Below are 19358 nucleotides of genomic sequence, written 5' to 3' on the forward strand. Positions count from 1 at the left end.
GCTGGCATTACAGGCATGAGCCACCCTGGCATCTGGCTATGTCTAACTTCTATTACAGCAAGTGGTGCTGGTTTCCTCTTTAAATGAATGATATAAACTTGCATTTTAGAATGCATTCACAATATTCTGTATTTAACAAATAATTGATTTAAAGAAAAAATTGATCCATATTAATAAAAGTTATAAGTGGATATGGGAAAACTGTGAAGTTGATACATGACTGACTGAAGTTTGGGAAACACTAAGATAAAACCCAATGGCAAATGCTATTGCTCAAGAATGTTATAGGGTCTGGCAGGAAAGGAGTTGGCATCAAACAAAATTGTAAGAGAAATTCCTATTTCAGTGTTTCTCCTCTCACAGTTTTACTGCTGCTTCTCTCTCTTACTATAGTAACAATCACTACCACCTTCAATTGTTCTAATATACTTTCTGTCTTAATTCTATTACAAAACATGTTTTCATATTAGTAAGGAAAAAATTGTTCAAATCTAATATTTTCTTTTCCCAACACTACATTACTACCATTATTATAACATATTACATATTGCTGCACATGTTGTACTATCTTACTTGAACTCCAGATCCACTCTGTGAGACAGCAGGGAGAGAAACTCATCTCTATATTGTACCTCAGGAAAATGAATGACAGTTAATGTTTGCCATTTCATCCCAAACATCTAGCACAGCTGATTGTGACACATAGAAACCTATTAGAAAATGTAGTACATGAATTAGTGAAGTAGTAGTGTACATGAATGAGTGTAGTACATGAATGACCATCTTGTAACTCTTGAAATAACTTTCAAATTTTAAAACCAATGAAATAAATCATTAGGTTGATGTTATCTTCATCAATGAATAGAGCTTGGAAAAGTATGGAGTGAAGGTTTTGGATAATTATTATTTTGAGACCAAGTCTCACTCTGTTGCCCAGGCTGGAGTGCAATGGCGTGATCTCAGTTCACTGCAACCTCTGCCTCCTGGGTTCAAGCGATTCTCTTGCCTCAGCCTCCCGAGTAGCTGGGACTACAGGTGCGCACCACCATGCCCAGCTAATTTTTGTATTTTTAGTAGAGACAGGGTTTCATCATGTTGACCAGGCTGGTCTGGAACCCCTGACCTCAGGTAATCCACCCACCTCAGCCTCCCAAAGTGCTGGGATTACAGGCATGAGACATGAGCCACCATGCCCAGCCAGTTTGGGATAAATCTTTTGTCTTCCTCCCTATTGCCAACCCTTCCATTACTGCTATCATCAAATCACAACCCGTTGACCCCAGCCATGCCACCTATGTTGACATCTTTTCAATATGATACCCGCCCCAATATTATCAAAACTAACCTATTATGATTCTGCCTCTATCGTATTCTTTTCTGCTTTTGTTTTTTTGGTTTTTGTGTGTTGAGATGGAGTCTCGCTCTGTCGCCCAGGCTGGAGCGCAGTGGCGCGATCTGGGCTCACTGCAAGCTCCGCCTCCTGGGTTCTCGCCATTCTCCCGCCTCAGCCTCCGGAGTAGCTGGGACTACAGGCGTCCGCCACCACGCCCGGCTAATTTTTTGTAATTTTAGTAGAGACGGGGCTTCACTATGTTAGCCAGGATGGTCTGGATCTCCTGACCTCGTGATCCATCCACCTCGGCCTCCCAAAGTGCTGGGATTACAGGCGTGAGCCACCGCACCCGGCCTCATATTCTTTTCCTTAAGCTTTGAACATACCCTTTTGGCATAATATTTAACATCATCAAATATTAAAAAGTCTCCTATATGTAATTTTATGACTCCTCCCTCAGCCCTCACCCCCAGAAATAGTTGCTACAAATCTAAGATTTTTTTTAAAAAAATGGTGCACACAAGGTAGGTCTTGAGCTTTTTCCTGAAATAAAATTCTTCTTTTTATTACATCCCTGATCTCATAAATGAAATTGTCAGCAACTGTATACAAGGACAAAGGTACTTTTATTTTTCAATTTCCTGCACATTTTAATATTGAAATATTATTTTCTCCATGTCTATTTTTACAGGTATTTTTTCTTACCAAATAAATACAATACATGAAAAACCAACAGTAAAATCTTTCAAATGTGTCCTTAGAAGAGTATTCCAATATGTTCATATTTCTGTCATAATAATGAAAATATGGAGTAAAGCAAAGAGGAGAATGTACATCTTGGTTGTCATTGAGAAAATTTCACTGCTCAGATTTATGATTTTATTTCTACTTTAAATGATTGAACTTTGTCATGTTCTTTCATCCATAATTATTCTTGGACCCAGTTCTTACTCACCAATAAACACATGTTTGGGAGAGAATATTTCCACTTATTGCTTGGGCTGGAATAGTCTAAGTAAATGTGTTTTTGTAATAAATGCCATTACCTTATCAAATGTCCCTTTGGAAGAATCCAGGTCTTACAAAGTTATTTATTATGGAAAGCTAAAATGTGGAATTTAGATAGCTAAGAACTGGAGAACGTAAGGATGAATGTCATTGACAGTCCAGGTAACTGGAGTATTGCCTGGAACTTAGGTCCTACTTAGATGCTCCCCACCACTACTACTTATTCTGTCAAAGTTTCCCTTAGAGCCATTTTCCTCATCTAATGATTTTTCCTTTCTTTTTTTTTAAAATTAGTATTTGAGCCTGTTGCCTATTTAAAATAGCCTCTCTTAAGCAGTGAGACTTCGTACTCTTTGAAGCTAGTAACTCATAGCTCTTTGTCATTATCAATTAAAGTTTTGTTTTATCTTCTTTATTTATATATTTTTCCTTTGTTTCTTCTAAAAGGAATTAAGAGTAAAATAAGATTTATTTCCCACTAACTATCCTAGTTTTCTTCAAGTACAAAGAGGAATTCTAGTTGGAAAATCTGGTATCATTACCCTTATCGGTAAAAGACTGAATGGCAGGAAATAGGCTTAATTGAAAGCAGAAGGTATTTCAGCTAGACCGAAGGTAGGACTTGATCTTTGTTCTTCATTTCCTAACTTCCTTATTTCTTTGCTTTCTTCTGTCAATTTAAGATATTTTTAATGAGCACCTATTAAAGGGGTTAATTACTATTAAAGAAATGAGCAAGACAGGCTAGAGCATAAGTTTCATTAAAAATGTAAAAGAAATAGTTTTATCTACTATTTAACATTAAGAAAATGAAAATGTAATCTCATTCAATGCATACTTTTTGTATAGATTTATTGTATGTGGAGATAAATATGTGAAAAATTCTGATTCCAGAATTAAGACAATAACAAATTCTTGTTACTAGATTGTCACATTCAAAACAAACTTATCTTCAGCAGAAAACAAACGATCTTTGGTACTAAATTAGGAGCTTTCAAAATCAGCATTTCTGAAAGTTTGCTTAAGCTACAGTTAACTAAAATTATTAAAATTATATTTAAAGAATTATTTCTAAAAATCTGTCATAAACTGTAATTATTAAAAATTGTTAACCACAAAAACAAATACATTATTGTTTTACATTCCTTACTTTAGTTTCAATATAATTTCCATATTTAGTGCATAATATAAAGGCTATGTAAAAATGTGACCTAACTTTCTATAGAAATAATCTATTGAAGTAGAAACTCTGATTTATTTTCCCAACACATAAACCATGTTAACTGATAGACAAGACTTTCTAAAGCTAACAAAGGATATTTTTCAGTTCAGTCCTTAAAGAGGGGAAAAAGCCATACACATAAATTTCTTAGTACATCTAGAACTTTCCAGATGCTAACAGCAGAGAGTTGATAAATGCTCACTTTGCCTACTATATAATCTTAAAGAAGACAAAGAAAATGATAGAAGCCAGCAGTTTTTTCAACTGGTGTATGACCTTGAAGTGACAAGATCTTTGGGAAAATATAATCGTCTTAGCATTTTTGAGAATCCAGTAAGGACCTGCTAAGCATGATCAGATAACTAAAATTCTCTAAGTTTCAAGGTAAAAATATTGAGAGAAAAGAAGATCCATATGACTAATGTAAGATTGACTATATAAATATACATTGCATTACTTTTATTTCAACCCAATTTCTATATTTAGTACATAAAACGTAAGCCTATTCTACACAAATGTAAGTTCTATGAATGCACGGATTTTGTGCTGTCCACTACTGTATTCCAAGTGACTGCCAAAGTGTGTGGCATATAGCGTATGTTCAATAAATATTGGTTTGATGAGTTAGCAGAGACTCTGAAAGGACATTGCAAAACTACAAATTATTCTGGTGAAAAGACATAAAGTAAATGAATGTTAGTATAAATGTGACTCTTGCATGAACTTATTTTTAAAATGCCTAATACATACATGTATTTCTATGCTCAAACAAGAAACAAAGAGGTGACTATCAAGAACTGAAACTAACTTAAGAATAACCCCAAAGACTAAACTGCAGAATTGTGAAAATTTGAGTGTTAGGTTCCCAACTTTCAAATAAATTTGGGCTTCCTAAAATGCAAAGTTTAAGATTATATTCCTATTTTCTGGGGCAAAGTTTCATTTATTAGGAAAAGAGCAAAGAGTATCAGAAAATGTCTTTTATACGTTTGGAAAAAGGTGAATCAGAACTGATAGTCCTCTCGCGCAAGGCTACAACCAAAGCTTAATGATTGGCAGTGGATGAAAAATAACCAATTAACTTTGTATTGTACTCAGTAATAATATTTAAAAACTTATTGAACTCTTTCTAACAGATATGTTTGTATTATCCTAAATGATTTGTATTTAATAACTTCTATGAAGCTTCCAAAAACTCTTGGAAATAGAGACCACAATAATACTTTTGGCAAGAACTGAGATACAGAAAAGTTAGATAATTTGCCATAGGTCACAGAATTTTGTCGGAAGTAGAATTTAAATGCAGGTACTCAACCTTCAGAGACCTTTGTTCTATCTACTCTTTCTACTGCTTCCATTAAAAGGAATGACATTCAAAGAGAATGATAGAGCTCTATTGTACTGTTTGCAGCATCTTTTCGCAAGCATTTCCTCACTTAAACATGGTTAAAAGCAAAATGAAGTATGAGGGAGAAGAGAGGCAGTAAAAGAATTCCTAGAAGTTTTAAATGAATTCAATATTCCTAGCCAGGATAAACAGCTTTTCATATTTAGAACAAAAAGAAGAGAAAGGAAAGAAAAAAAAAAACAGCCCCCCAAAAAACAAAAACAAGTCCTTGGCCTGAAGGGGATATAGTACGAGATGACAGAAGGAATGCAGACTTCTAGCAAGGTCCTTTGCCTCCTGCATGCAAGACCCATGCAGCTGCTTCTCGAGGCTGGCTTTGGGTAGGGCCAACTTTGTCCACATAAATTCACCAAGAGATTTTTTCCATTATGATCCCATTGATGGCACCAGTCAATTTAGTTTAAACTCATCCTTAGTTAGTGATGAAAGACGAAAATCTTAATTTCTGTGCAAGTTCTTTTGCATACTGCTGATTAGAATGCATGCATTGAAAACGAACAAAAGAAATCTACAAAAACAGATATACCTTTTCATTTTGCTCTACATTTTATCACAGAAAAGAAGTGTTGAGAGACATTTTGTTTAGAATCAGAAGAATTTAAGAGTTAGGTTTCCTGATATTCAAATAAAGTTGAACTTCCTGAGTACAAAGTTGAGAATCAAATTCCTATTTTCTGGGCAAAGTTTCATTTATTAGCGATAAAATGTGAATTTTCTGCTTCAAAGATAAAAGACACAAATGATTTTAAAAGACCTGGAATAGTTATTACAAAACTAAATTTTAATGAGTTAAGTGTAAATGAATTGGAAACATGAATCTCAGATTTCTTATTAAAATATACATGAGGTTACAAGTTATGAAGAAAAATGTTTGGCAAAGTACATCTCAGCAGTTGCCAACCTTAAAACATTTGAGACTGAGTGTGGTGGCTCACGCCTGCAATCCCAGCACTTTGGGAGGCCAAGGTGATTGCATCACCTGAGGTCAGGAATTTGAGACCAGCCTGGCCAACATGGCAAAACACCACCTTTACTAAAAAAAAAAAAAAATACAAAAATTAGCCAGGCGTGGTGGCAGACACCTGTAGTCCTAGCTACTCAGGAGGCTGAGCCAGGAGAATCACTTGAACCCGGGAGGCGGAGGTTGCGGTGAGCCAAGATCCGCCATTGCACTCCAGCCTGGGCGACAGAGTGAGCCTCCATCTCAAAAAAAACCAAACCAAACCAAAACAAAACAAAACAAAAAAACATTTGAGACATTTTATCAGTTGTCCCAATAGCAGATGGTAACTGCTTTTTCAATCCTTTGCTTGCATCATTGAGTTCTTTTAGGCCTGAAGTGCCTTCCCTAGATGAATTGCTTTAGGATATTTCTTATTTGTTATTCCCAAGCATAAACAAAATACAAAGTTAATATTTTCCCAGGATTGCACAGAATATATAATTCAGCTATTCAGTATCTTATCAGAGAGGAACTGCAAACTCAGGCATACTCCTCTGTATATTCATAGAACATCTTCATCCCATGCAAATGTATCATATGTACTGAGTATCTATGATCACTTATAAATACAAGAAATGCATATGAGTAATGAGGACTCTGCTATACTTTTGCCTGCTTTGAAAAAATGCTTTAAACCACGTATTTTCAGGATTTGTGTATAAAAGACTTGGCCATGCTTAATTTTTAAAAATAAAGGTAGAAAGTGGACAAACTATTTTAAATATTTGATATGAAAAAATTATTTAATTTGTTTTAATGTATGTATCAGAGAAAACAGAGAATCCTTGCCTACACAGAAATAATTACTTCTGCTACCTTGAAGTTAGGATATCTTATAATAAAACTGAAATGGTAATGAGAAATAATTGCTCTTTTATTTCATTTTCTTCCATCTTAATTCATCATCTTTATTATCAATTGCTCTGAGATAGATCACAGAATTCATGGCCCACTGGTCTTAAGATAAAGAGTTAATTGAACATTTCAAACTCCTTGATTTGTAATGAAATCAAAATGAAACATTTAAAAAAATTAGGAGCTTAAATGCCAAGATTTTATAACATGAACATTGTACAACTGTACTTATTTGGGTCTAATTATTTTCATATTTCTCTAATAAACCCCACTAAGCAAATAAGAAAGTATGTTGGCACTGATGACCTTGTCTTTATTATTAAATTATTATGATGTTCCACAAGGTCTTGTCTCTTTTTTTCCTGCCCTAAACATTCTGCCCCATTTTCTAGATAACTTACAGCTGGCACTTAAGTAGGATTTTATAGGCTATAATAGTGCATTATCTTATTTAATCCTTATAACTGTGCTGTGAAAATGGTTGGTCAGTTCTTAGAATCTATGTATTATGAATGTGACCTTAAACAGTTCCTTAAACTCTGTGAGCATTAGTATCTTTATTATGGTATTTGCCACATCACTTAAGGCTGTTTGGGGGATAAAATGAGAAAATGCATACAAATACCTTCATGTGAAAGATTCAGTAAATATCAAATACCATTGGTACTATTGTGGAGGATCTCTTGGTTATTAATTGATGAAGTAAGCATGAAAAGTCTGGGTCTTCTAACTTCTGCCCCGGCGTTCTGCAGGCTTCCCATTGCCCGAAAGAAAATGTCTAAAGGTGTAATAAAAACCTTTATGTTCTCCCTCCTGTTTATTTTTTAGCCCTATATTCTCCAACCCTTTAACCCACTGGCACTCCAGCCAAGCCAACCTGCTGGCAGACACTCTCTCCTGCTCTTCCAGAGTACAGACTGTGTAGAATCTCTTTCTGTTCAGTGAACTCTACCCATCCTTCAGGACCCAGAGCAGCTGTTGGATGAGTGAGCTTTGTGGTCCCTCAGACAGTTAGCACCTACTGCCTCTGTATTTCCATAACATTTTCTTCTTCTCTTTGTTTAGAGGCTATCATCTCAATGTGTAGCATTTTGTTTGTCTCCTACACAAAACTGTGCATGCTTTAAAGTCAGAAATTTTGTTTCCAAAAATTCCTGTCCCCTATCTCTATCCATTGGTTAATATTTGCAGAATTGATTCTAGACTCAATTTTCTTCTTTTTTTATGCTGTCACATATGCTCAGGATAGCTTTGGAAGATCATAGAGAATGAGGGCTCTAAACAGTGTTTGAGGAAACATTTAACCTAGCAGATCTGGTTCTTCTGGTTCGATTGTGGTTCCCATCTGTAGAGAATGTTTTACTTGTTTGCCTCATCATGGACAAGCAGGCTGGCTAAACTACAAATTGTTCCATAAACATTGAACTTCTCTCCAGGACTGCCTATTCCTCCACCTTCATTTCCTGCAAGTCATTTCTTGTTCGCTGTGCACGAGCTGCACTGATGTCCCTACACATCCCAAGCTGGCTTTCTTCCTCATCGCCTTTGCAGGTGCTGTACTCTGCTTATCAGGGTCTTTTCCCATCTTCCTGGGGCTGCCTCTCTGCTCTTTCAGGTCTCGTTAAATATCAGCTTCTTTCACGAGTGTGAAAACTCGAGTTATTCCCTTCAGAGCTCCTACTTATTTTCTTCATGACATTTTAAGTCATAATTTATATTAGGTTGGTGCAAAAGTAATTGCATTTTTTTGTCAAGAACAGTCATGACAAAAACCATAATTAGTTTTGCACCAACCTAATAGTAATTTTTGTGCCTGCTTACATATATTCATCTGTTTCTCTCATTAGAAATGAGTTTCATGAAGGCAAGGACTACTTCTGTCTTGAGTACTGTGTAACAACGTTTCACGATAATTATATATTGAATGGATACATAAAGAAAAAAATGGATACAATAAGGACAGATGTTACATATTGGGGTATCTATCAAATATAGCATTTTTGTAAGCTAAACAACTTCAGACAACAAAGACTTCACAAGGAGAACCAATCAGAGAGTCAATCAGTTAACAAGCCAGCAGTGACCCACCGGTCATTTGGGAAGCAAACTTTGTTAGGTGTCCTACTAAGTACAGGAGATAGGCCAATATACAAACCATGGCTTTCCATTGTTTTTAGGATGATGAACAAAACACTGGGTGATGTGCTTCAGACCCTCTCAGCTTCAGGCGACTATCCCCCTCGTTGATTGTGACACAGCCATACTGGCCTTCTTTCAATGTCTCCGAAATGCCATTTTACTCATTGCAAACATTACCCCACTTTATTCATTCAAGAAGATACACAAGATGAATTTACCTCTCTCACAGGCTCTTACTGTTTCTTGTCTGTTTCCTAAGTTTTCCCAAAGTTTCCCGATGAACGCATCTTTCAGCCTATGCTCTTTATTGCCAGGCTGTTGTTGCAACAGACGTCTGTCTTTCTGTACTCCTCTGGGACTCTTGTGACTTTCTATAAACCAAATAAACAAAAACACACATTTTACCCTAATGCAACTTGGAAGAGAATTCTATGAATCGTTGTCAGTCTCAACAATAGAGTTAGTGTGTTTGCTTGAGAGACCATGGTGCATATTTGAAAGACTATAAAAAGTTCATTAATGCAATGGAAAAGTGCCTCAAGAAGGTCACAAAAAAGGAGGAGAAAAGTTAAAACACAGAAGCAATCAAGTTGAATTTCATCTTAGAGTTTCATTTTAGTCCTTTAGAAAAAGTCTTTTGGGCAAATAAATTCACTAATATTAGAATGCTTTTTATAATATAAACAGCACATTTTTACCAGCTGTACTTATCAAAAATTAGGGGAATTAATCTTAAGAAAAACAAAGGTAGAATTTTACTTGCAGTTCCTCCTTCTTTGCCAAACAAGAACATTTTTGTCCCTCGTGTTTTGACTACATTAACATTTATGTTGTTTGCATACAGTTGATAAAACTGCATGGAATATAGTGTCTTTCCAAATTCATCAAGACATACCTTGTGGTTCCGCAGTATGAACTGGTGATTAATGCAGCTTGTTACGCCTCTAGTGTGACTTTATAAACACAAGCCAGCTATATTCATCTTCTAAAGTTGAAAAATGAGAACTAGCTTTTCTCCACTTAACTTTTTCTAAAGTTTCTGCAAGATGGTGCTCATGTTACAGTTAAACATCAGCTGTACAGCTTTCTCTTTCTTTAGCTATTAGTCCCTTAGGTATAAGTCTGTAATCTAAGAGAGGTCAACTGTATCCAAATAAAAAGTATGCCAGAATGTCTCTGGCATAAATCTCTCCCTAAAGATTCAGTAGTGTTACTTCAGGAGACAGGAAAAAACACTATGCTTTATCTAAAAATCTAAGAACTTAATTTATTTAAAAAATAAAACTGAGTTATCCAGTTATCCTTATAGAGAGCTATATAAGCACAGAATTTCCATGTTACTCATCAAATTGTTTTTCTTTTTACTAAGTTTGGAAAGCACTTAAATAACCATAGACAAAATATAGCTGTACAGGAACTGAATGGCTATTATTGCAGAACACTTTTTCTATTGTTATAAACTACAGAGAGGGCACAGTAATTAAAAGTCCTTTTGAGCATCATAGTCATCGCACAGTATCCAATTAATTTTAGAAGCAGCTTAGGGCCAATTATTGACAAACATATGCAGTAGATGGAGAATATCTTTCTATTTAGATCTCAGTTGCTTGTCTAAGTTTCTGAATTTCTTTACTAATAATTAATTGTTCTATTCCCAATAACAGTCTTAAGATGGAATGCCTCTTATGGGTATATACATTTTCCTTATTGCACTTGTCTTACATGTAAATCCATCTCTTATATAGATTGTATCTTGAAGCCCAGAGGCTTCCCATCATTACAAGAGGAAGTGAGTCCCAGTGGAGTCACACTGAAAGCTGCTTTCCATGACAGCATTGCTGTCTCTGATGGGTCACACAAATCTTGTATCAGAAGTCATTTAAAACAGTTTCACTACTGGGAATGTATTTACTGATGCCTCCTAATTGCAAATAAGCATAACAAAAACAAGCAAGCTTCCCATCATTTAATGCCATTAATTTCCAAATATTCCATTTACTTATAATTGCTGCCTCCCCTTCTCTCTTCTATCATGAACTATTTTTTCAGGCTGGTGGTTTGATGCTTGTGGCCCCTCCAATTTAAATGGAATGTTCTATACTGCGGGACAAAACCATGGAAAACTGAATGGGATAAAGTGGCACTACTTCAAAGGGCCCAGTTACTCCTTACGTTCCACAACTATGATGATTCGACCTTTAGATTTTTGAAAGCACAATGTCAGAAGTGATTATAAAAACAACAAAGAAATCTGGAGAAGCTGCCAGGTGAGAAAGTGCTTGAAAACTTCAGAAGCAAACAAAATTGTCTCCCTTCCAGCAATAAGTGGTAGTTATGTGAAGTCACCAAGGTCCTTGACTGTGAATCTGGAGCCTTTTGAGTTCACAGGAGTCTCTACTTGGGGAAACAGTGCTCACGTGGCTCCACTATAGAAAACTCCATTGACTGTCGAGCTTTAAAAAGGGAAGAACCTGCTCAGCTTTGCTGTGCTTCAAACTACTACTGGACCTTATTTTGGAACTATGGTAGCCAGATGATAAATATGGTTAATTTCATGTAAAACAGGAAAAAAAAAAAAAGAGTGAAAAAGAGAATATACAGGAAGAATAGAAACAAGCCTGCCATAATCCTTTGGAAAAGATGTATTACACCAGTGAAAAGGTGTTATATCTATGCAAACCTACTAACAAATTATACTGTTGCACAATTTTGATACAAATTTAGAACAGCATTGTCCTCTGAGTTGGTTAAATGTTAATGGATTTCAGAAGCCTAATTCCAGTGTCATACTTACTGGCTGATTTCTTCTTACCCATCTTCAAATGAAAATTCCATTTTTGTAAGCCATAATGAATTGTAGTACATGGACAATAACTGTGTAGTAGAAACAAACATACTCTGATTTTTGATACAGTTTTCAGAAAAAAAAAATGGACATAATCAAGTAAGGATGTATGTGGTGAAAACTTACCACCTCATACTATGGTTTCCATTTACTCTAAAAACTGATTGAATGATATATAAATATATTTATAGCCTGAGTAAAGCTAAAAGAATGTAAAATATATCATCAAGTTCTTAAAATAATATACATGCATTTAATATTTCCTTTGATATTATACAGGAAAGCAATATTTTGGAGTATATTAAGTTGAAGTAAAACCAAGTACTCTGGAGCGGTTCATTTTACAGTATCTATTAGCATGTGTATACATACATGTAACTTCATTATTTTAAAAATGTTTTTAGAACTTCAATACTCACCCTGTTATGTCTTGCTAATTTAAATTTTGCTAATTAACGGAAACATACTTACCAGATTCACACTGTTCCAGTGTCTATAAAGGAAACACTTTGAAGTCTATGAAAAATAAAATAATTATAAATATCATTGTACATACCATGTTTATATCTGCAATAAACCTAATAGCTAATTAATCTGGAATATGCAACATTGTCCTTAATTGATGCAAATAAACACAAGCGCTCAAAGAAATCTACTATATCCCTTAATGAAATACATCACTCTTCATATTTGTCTCCTTCAGTCCATTCCCTTAGGCAATTTTAAATTTTTAAAAATTATTATCGGGGGGAAAAATTGGCAAAACTATTATATGTAAAGGAAATATATACAAAAAGAAAATTAATCATAGTCACCTAAGAGAAATTCTGACTGCTAGTTGCTATAAATAACTTAATGGAAATATTCCTATGGGATAATCTATTTTAAGTGAATTTTGGGGGTGCTTGAAGTTACTACAGTATTTTTTCGAGAAGTCTTCTCTGCCTCTAAGTGTCCGAGGTTATAACAGTAAACAGTTTTTATTAAAACATGAGTCACTATGGGATGAGAAAATTGAAATAAAGCTATTGGGTCTCTTCTCTTACAAAAGAGACAGTTGTTGGCAAGGTAGCAATACCAGCTTCAAACTTGGTGACTTGATCCACTATGCCTTAATGGTCTCCTCCATTTGCAAAAATAAAGCTATTCACATTGTCAAGAAAAATATGTTTTAAAGTCTACAATCAAGTCTTTTTTATATTTATGTGTCTGTATTCTACCCCTTTTTGCCTTACAAGTGATATTTGTAGGTATTATACCATTTTTCTATTCTTGGTGGCTCCTCCGTAGCAGGCAAGCCTCTCCCTCTAAACACCTTCTCGACTGTTTTCAATTAAGGGAAAGAAAATGAGTATTTTGTCCTTTTGTGTTCCTACAGACACTTTTTTAAACCAGTTTTTGGATAAAGAATACTATTTCCAGACTCATATTACAAAAATAAAATAAAGTAATAAAAAAAAAGAAAGCATGATATTTACTATTTTGTTGTCTGGGTTTGAAAAATGAAATATTGTTTCCAATTATTTATAATAAAGCAGTGTAAAATGTTTTATGACTCCGTTATGTGTATTATGTAATACCTACATGTTTATGGCAAATTAACATATGTATTCTTTGCATTTAATTATTTCAGAATAGGGTAATTAGGTATTCAAATTTTGTCTTTAAAATTCATGTGGTTTCTTGCAAAGTTTTTCATATCAACACAACATTATTTGATTTAAATAAAATTGAAAGTAATATTTGTGCAACTTCATTTTATTTTTAATATATATTTTGTGAAATTTAAATTAAAGATTTATGAAGTTATAGAATCATTGACAAAAATCTACTAAATGAACTAAAGCCTCGATCTTAGAAAAACTTTCAGTCTTGGATGAATTAAGAAAGCTTAGCCTCATTAGAATGGTAGATCAAAGCAGTGGGTCTCAGGCCCATGTCCCTACAATATGATTGTCGTGTCCTGCCAATTATTAAATGCCACATTATCATGTGACAATGGACAATATATTCTGGGAACTCTGAATGTAGAATAAGAGGATGTGTGTTAAAAATTTGAGTTTGGCATACAGGAGGAAAAGGAAGGAGCATAAAGGAGATGCTACTTGTCCCTCTCACCTAACATGCCGTCAGCAGTCTTATCAGTCCTTGCAAGAAATTTCTTGCCTGTGGCCTTGATTCTTCTCCTATTTCCATCACATTGATTCAAACCTTCCTTAATTTTCTTTCTCCTAGATGATTGGAAAAGACACTCTTTCATCCTGCCTCTCTGTGCTATTATTCACCTCATAACCATAAAAGCTTATTCCTTCTAAAGCCAGACTTCTGAACATGGTTTTTCCCAGCTCAAAACACTTCAATGTTTCCTCACTACTCCCTGAATTTAAAATAAACAGGTCAGGTTAATCTCTGCCTTCATTGCCAGACAGCTTCATTCCACCTACTCAGTATTCCAATCAAAACAAAGAAGCCCCATTGTCGACTACTTGCAAAAATGATGTCTATTCTTCTCCTTTCTGTATTCATACCTTTTGCAATGCGAATTTGCAGCTTGTTCCATAAAGAGATAAATTCTATTTCCTTACTCCCCGAATGGCTAGCTCCGGACTTGCTGTAGCCAATAGAACACAACAGAAGTGATGACTCTGTGCCAGTTCTGAGTCTGGTCGGAAACGTTCTACCTTTGGCATGAAAAAAAGCCCAGCGTAGCCTAATGGAGGATTAGAGACCACGTGGAGCAAAGCCTAGTCTACCAGCTGAGACCACCCTAGACCAGCCAGCCCATAGCTGACCCATGGATGATTCAAGATACATAAGAGCTCTCAACCGAGATCAACTGAACCTGGCTCAGATCAGCAGAACTGCTCAGCTAACCTGCATAATCATGAGAAACAATAATGGGTTGTTGTTTTAAACCACTGCATTTTTTTTTCAGAGTTTTGTTAAACATCATTATTGTAGCAATAACTAACTGATACAGAATAGAGTGCTGCAGCTGCCACCTACCCTTCTACCAGCCATGTGAGTTTTATGCATCCTGAACTTCCTGAACTTTCAGAACCACTGTCTCGATTGTCCCTTCCTCTAACAACCTCTAACAACCCTCTGGGATGCATAAAAACATTAGTTGTTTCATGACCTCTTTTCTGATGCCCTCTATTAATTGTCACCCTCTCTATGCTCACATACTTTTACAACTCAACATATTTTGCTTGAGTTTTATAAAAGGCTGCCTCTCACTTTTTTTTTTTTAATTCCCTACAGTACCCACCAGAAACTTGTTATTCGTTGAATGGAATTGAATTGCTTTGAAAGACTAAGAAATCCCTTCTACTTATACAAAATTCAACTCTCAGATTTGACCACTGTGTTGAGACATTTATTTTCAAACTTTAAACTTAGGCCATTCTCCTCCAGAAAAAGAGGTCTGAATTTATAATTTTAGTTGGCTCAGATGTCTACTTTATTATCAACTTCGCTAGAACATACATATTATATAAATTGAGGGAAATCTGCATGCTTCTTCTAAATTTAAACCTATGTAAATATATAAAATGTACTATTGAATGGTAATTACTCATTTATTCTTTACACATATATTATTGTTGGGGGCAGGCGCAGTGGCTCACGCCTGTAATCCCAGCACTTTGGGAGGCCGAGGCGGGAGGATCATGAGGTTAGGAGTTCGAGACCAGCCTGGCCAACATGGTGAAACCCTAGTTCTACTAAAGACACAAAAAATTAATTGGGTGTAGTGGCAGGTACCTGTAATCCCAGCTACTCAGGAGGCCGAGCCAGGAGAATCGCTTGAACCCAGGAGGCGTAGGTTGCAGTGAGCCAAGATTGCACCACTGCACTCCAACCTGGGTGACAGGGCAAGACTCTGTCTCAAACACACACACACACACACACACACACACAAATTTGGGCAGCTTATGATTTTCCTCACGTATTACTCTAACATATCGTTGTTGAAGTTAAGATAGTGAACATAATTAAAGGATTCCTGGGAAAAACTCAAAGAAGTCATGGTATCGCCTGTATTCGTTCAAGAAAGCAAGTTAGAGTCATCTTCAATGAGGAGTAAATGATAGATCTTTGTTAAAATTTAATAACTCCCTTTTAACACAGGACAGTCTCTGACATGTGAACTGTCATCAAATGTAAAAGGATATTTTATTTTATTTTGTTTTGGTGAAGAGGAGACTGCATCCTGGTATCTTTTACAAACAAGATCCTATTCTATCTCCTTATGAAAGCAGTCTGCCTCCTGCCCATCCGTGCACTCTATCTTGGCCCCTGGGGAGCCCATGTGCTGGTTGTGAAGGTGAAAGCTGGGGGGGGTACCACTATCACGCAGTTGTGCCACAGAATTACTGTGACTCCCTTACCTGAGTTTCTCTTACATTAACTAAATTTTAAAAATATAGATCTGCTTTCTAGATATGCTGTAAGGAACTGGAATCAACTAAAAAAGTATTAAACTTTGTAAGTTAAAAATGAATTTAAAAGAAAATATTATAAGCAGATAATATCAATCGTGTGGACTTTAATATAATGCGTAAACATCAAATAATGGTGTGAAAGGTTAGAGTGAGAACATCATTAAGGCTCTAAATTAAATATTTCCATTAGGAGAAAGGCACAAACCATCATAATATTCATACTGAAATGCTGGATTATACTTACATAAGTCCTACCCTAGAGAAATAATTGTACAGGTTTAATGGTAGAATGTGCATTATATTTAACAGACATATTGAACTAGTGTCCAGGTAAAGCATTAGGAAGGTACTTAAATATACAGAGATAATTAAGGCATATGGACATTCACAATAGTCAGAAAAACAAGAATAAATAAATAAGCAATACAAAAGTGTTTATGTTAATAAATTAATCTATGTTAAACCTACAAGAACACGGAGATGGGAGTGATTAAATCTGCTGAATTTTATGTTGTGTATAGTTGTAAATAACAAGTGTGTAACAGATGAGAACTTCCATGCAATAGTAAGTTTTATATAGAGATGTTTTTAAAATTAAAAGGAATATATAGGTCTCCCTCAATTTGCACAAATTTTCATAGAAGATGGGATCTATGGCACTTTCGGAAGCTAAGGCTGTTGCGTCTCTTGAGTCCAGGAGTTTGAGACCAGACTGGGTAACATGGTGAAACCCCATCTCAACAAAAAATACAAAAATTAGCCTGGCATGGTGGTGTGCACCTATAGTCCTAGCTGCTTCAGAGTCTGAGGGGGAAGGGTCACTGGAGCCCAGGAGGTGAGGCTGAGAAGGGGAACTGAAGAGGCATACAGGTGTCAGAAAGCATGGAGTTGTGGGGAGCTCCACGTTTTTCAGTATAAATTGACTGTAATGTTTATTTGAGGGAAGAGCACTAGGAGAAGAGGCTGGATCTGGGGCCACATAATGAAGGACTTTAAGTCATGTTCCTAAGCTTAGGCTTTCTCTTCTCATTAGAGAGAGACAGTGAAGAATTTTTCACTTTTTGGAATTAGAAGATAAGTTGGAAGGGAATAAGAATGGAGAAGTTTGGACCTGTGGGAAGCCTATTTATTATAGAAGCCAGCTAGGATGGGGACCTGATCCATACAGCAATGACAGTAAAAATGAACTGAAGAAGTTGGATTTTGAATGATATTAAGTAAAAATAATCTAAGGAACTTAATAATTGAAAGGGAGGTGGGGGGAAATCAAAATCATTCCAGATTTTGGCTTGGTTAATTAAATAGGGGGCAGTATAAATCACCTAAATAGGAAACACAGGTTCTGGGGAGTAGCTAATGAGCTAGGTTTTACATGCTGAGTTTTAGAAGTAGTGATTCAAGTCTGGTAGTTGGATATATGAGTCTGAACTCAAGCAGGATTAAAGTGTAAGACTGTGGTTAGATACACAAGAGGAAATCCAAAGAGGAATGGAGCCATAGGAGTTGGGTAAGTAAATTACATCAAGAATAAGTGAGGTAATTGTGAGCATGGCTATGAGACTGGAGAATTCTCCAAGTGGGAGATGAACCTAGAGCGATATGAATGAGAATAGGCAGTCATACTTCCCTTCCTCATGGGAGGATGCTTCCACAACTGTAACCTTGAAATTTTTAAGTATTAAGGGAGTCATCCAATTTTTTAGAGTGCCCCTCAATTCAAATGCACCCCGTATGTAGTGGTTGCATTGTGCCAGATCCAAGCTAGTGGCCTACTTCCACACAGTTCCTTAGTCTGCCATTTTTGGTATGCTTTCCACTGCCCCATGCTAATTTCCCTGAAATCTTTCTGTTGCTCCAACCTCATTCCTTTCTGATTATACAGACCCACAATATATTTAGTCCTGTACCAGACTTCCATGCTGTCAAAAGTGCAAACTCATGATGATTTTCAGCATTACTCTTTCAGTGGAAAATATTTATTTGGCTTAAAATATTTTAAGGTGTTTTATTGCTTTCCAACATAACTTTATTTGTTCCAAGAAACATTTTATCAAAATATTCATTTCAAACTGTCATAATCCTTTTGCATTGTTGCACTGAGCTTTCTGCTTAGTGTCTCATAAGGCAAAAATCATGGTGAGCAGCTGCATTCTCATCTGGAGCTCAGGGTCCTCTTCCAAGTTTATTGTTGGCAGAGTTAAGTTATTGGGGTTGTAGAACTGATGTCCCATGGTCTGCTGGATGTCAGATGGGAGGTCATATTCAGCACCTGGCTACTCTCAGGGCTGATGATCTGAATGGGTTTGGTCTGATCATATGAGTGGGCCCTTTAAATATGGATCTAGAGGTCTGAGACAGGAGTTAAATCCAACACATTCATTGTCTTGGGGATTATACAGAGGAAGTACAATAGGGGGTAGGAAGTCTTGGGGGCCATCGTAGAATTCTGCCTACCATAGATGGCAAACCAAAGGCATAATAATACTCTGCTTATCAGGAAAAGAATCTAAGGTTTTGAAAATGATACATATGAAGAAACACATTGTTTATCTATCTATCCATCTATCTCCCTATTTATCTACCTATCTAACTACCTATTTATCAGAAGATCTAGCCCAGTGACCGAACACTGGTATTTATCCTGAAAAATTATTTTAACCTTTCTGAAATTGTTTCCTCAGTTACTAAACATTGGTAACTTAGTTGCTTTCTTCTTTTCTGTACCATTTTCAGAATAAAAATGAGATCATTTAAGTATCTACTTTGGGTGTAAATCTCATTTCACCAGTACAGACAAGCAAAGAATATCACAATACTTTATGGAGGTTTCTGTTTGTTTGTTTTTGTTTGTTTGTTTTTTCCTAGAGTCTTGCTCTGTCACCCCAGGCTGGAGCGCAGTGGTGCGATCTCAGCTCACTGCAACCTCTGCCTCCAAAGTTCAAGTGATTCTTCTGCCTCAGCCTCCTGAGTAACTGGGACTACAGGCGCACGCCACCACACCTGGCTCATTTTTGTATTTTTAGTAGAGGCAGGGTTTCACCATGTTGGCCAGGATGGTCTTGATCTCCTGACCTCGTTATCCACCCCGTTCGGCCTCCCA

The 19358-nt window shown here is 36.0% G+C and overlaps 1 protein-coding gene across 2 annotated transcripts in view; it reads left to right on the forward strand.

Moving 5' to 3' along the window:
- LOC105475992 (angiopoietin 1) overlaps positions 1–11562 on the forward strand; it is a 246213-nt gene extending 234651 nt beyond the window's left edge. For both annotated transcript variants that reach the window (XM_011731536.3, XM_011731535.3), the window contains exon 9: positions 11018–11562. In XM_011731536.3, coding sequence (XP_011729838.1) covers positions 11018–11178 — 161 coding nt within the window. In that variant the 3' untranslated portion in view covers positions 11179–11562. The remainder of the gene's footprint in view (positions 1–11017) is intronic.
- Positions 11563–19358: the final 7796 nt, after the last annotated feature.

The sequence above is a fragment of the Macaca nemestrina genome, chromosome 8 (genome assembly GCF_043159975.1).
Source record: "Macaca nemestrina isolate mMacNem1 chromosome 8, mMacNem.hap1, whole genome shotgun sequence".
Taxonomy (NCBI): domain Eukaryota; kingdom Metazoa; phylum Chordata; class Mammalia; order Primates; family Cercopithecidae; genus Macaca; species Macaca nemestrina.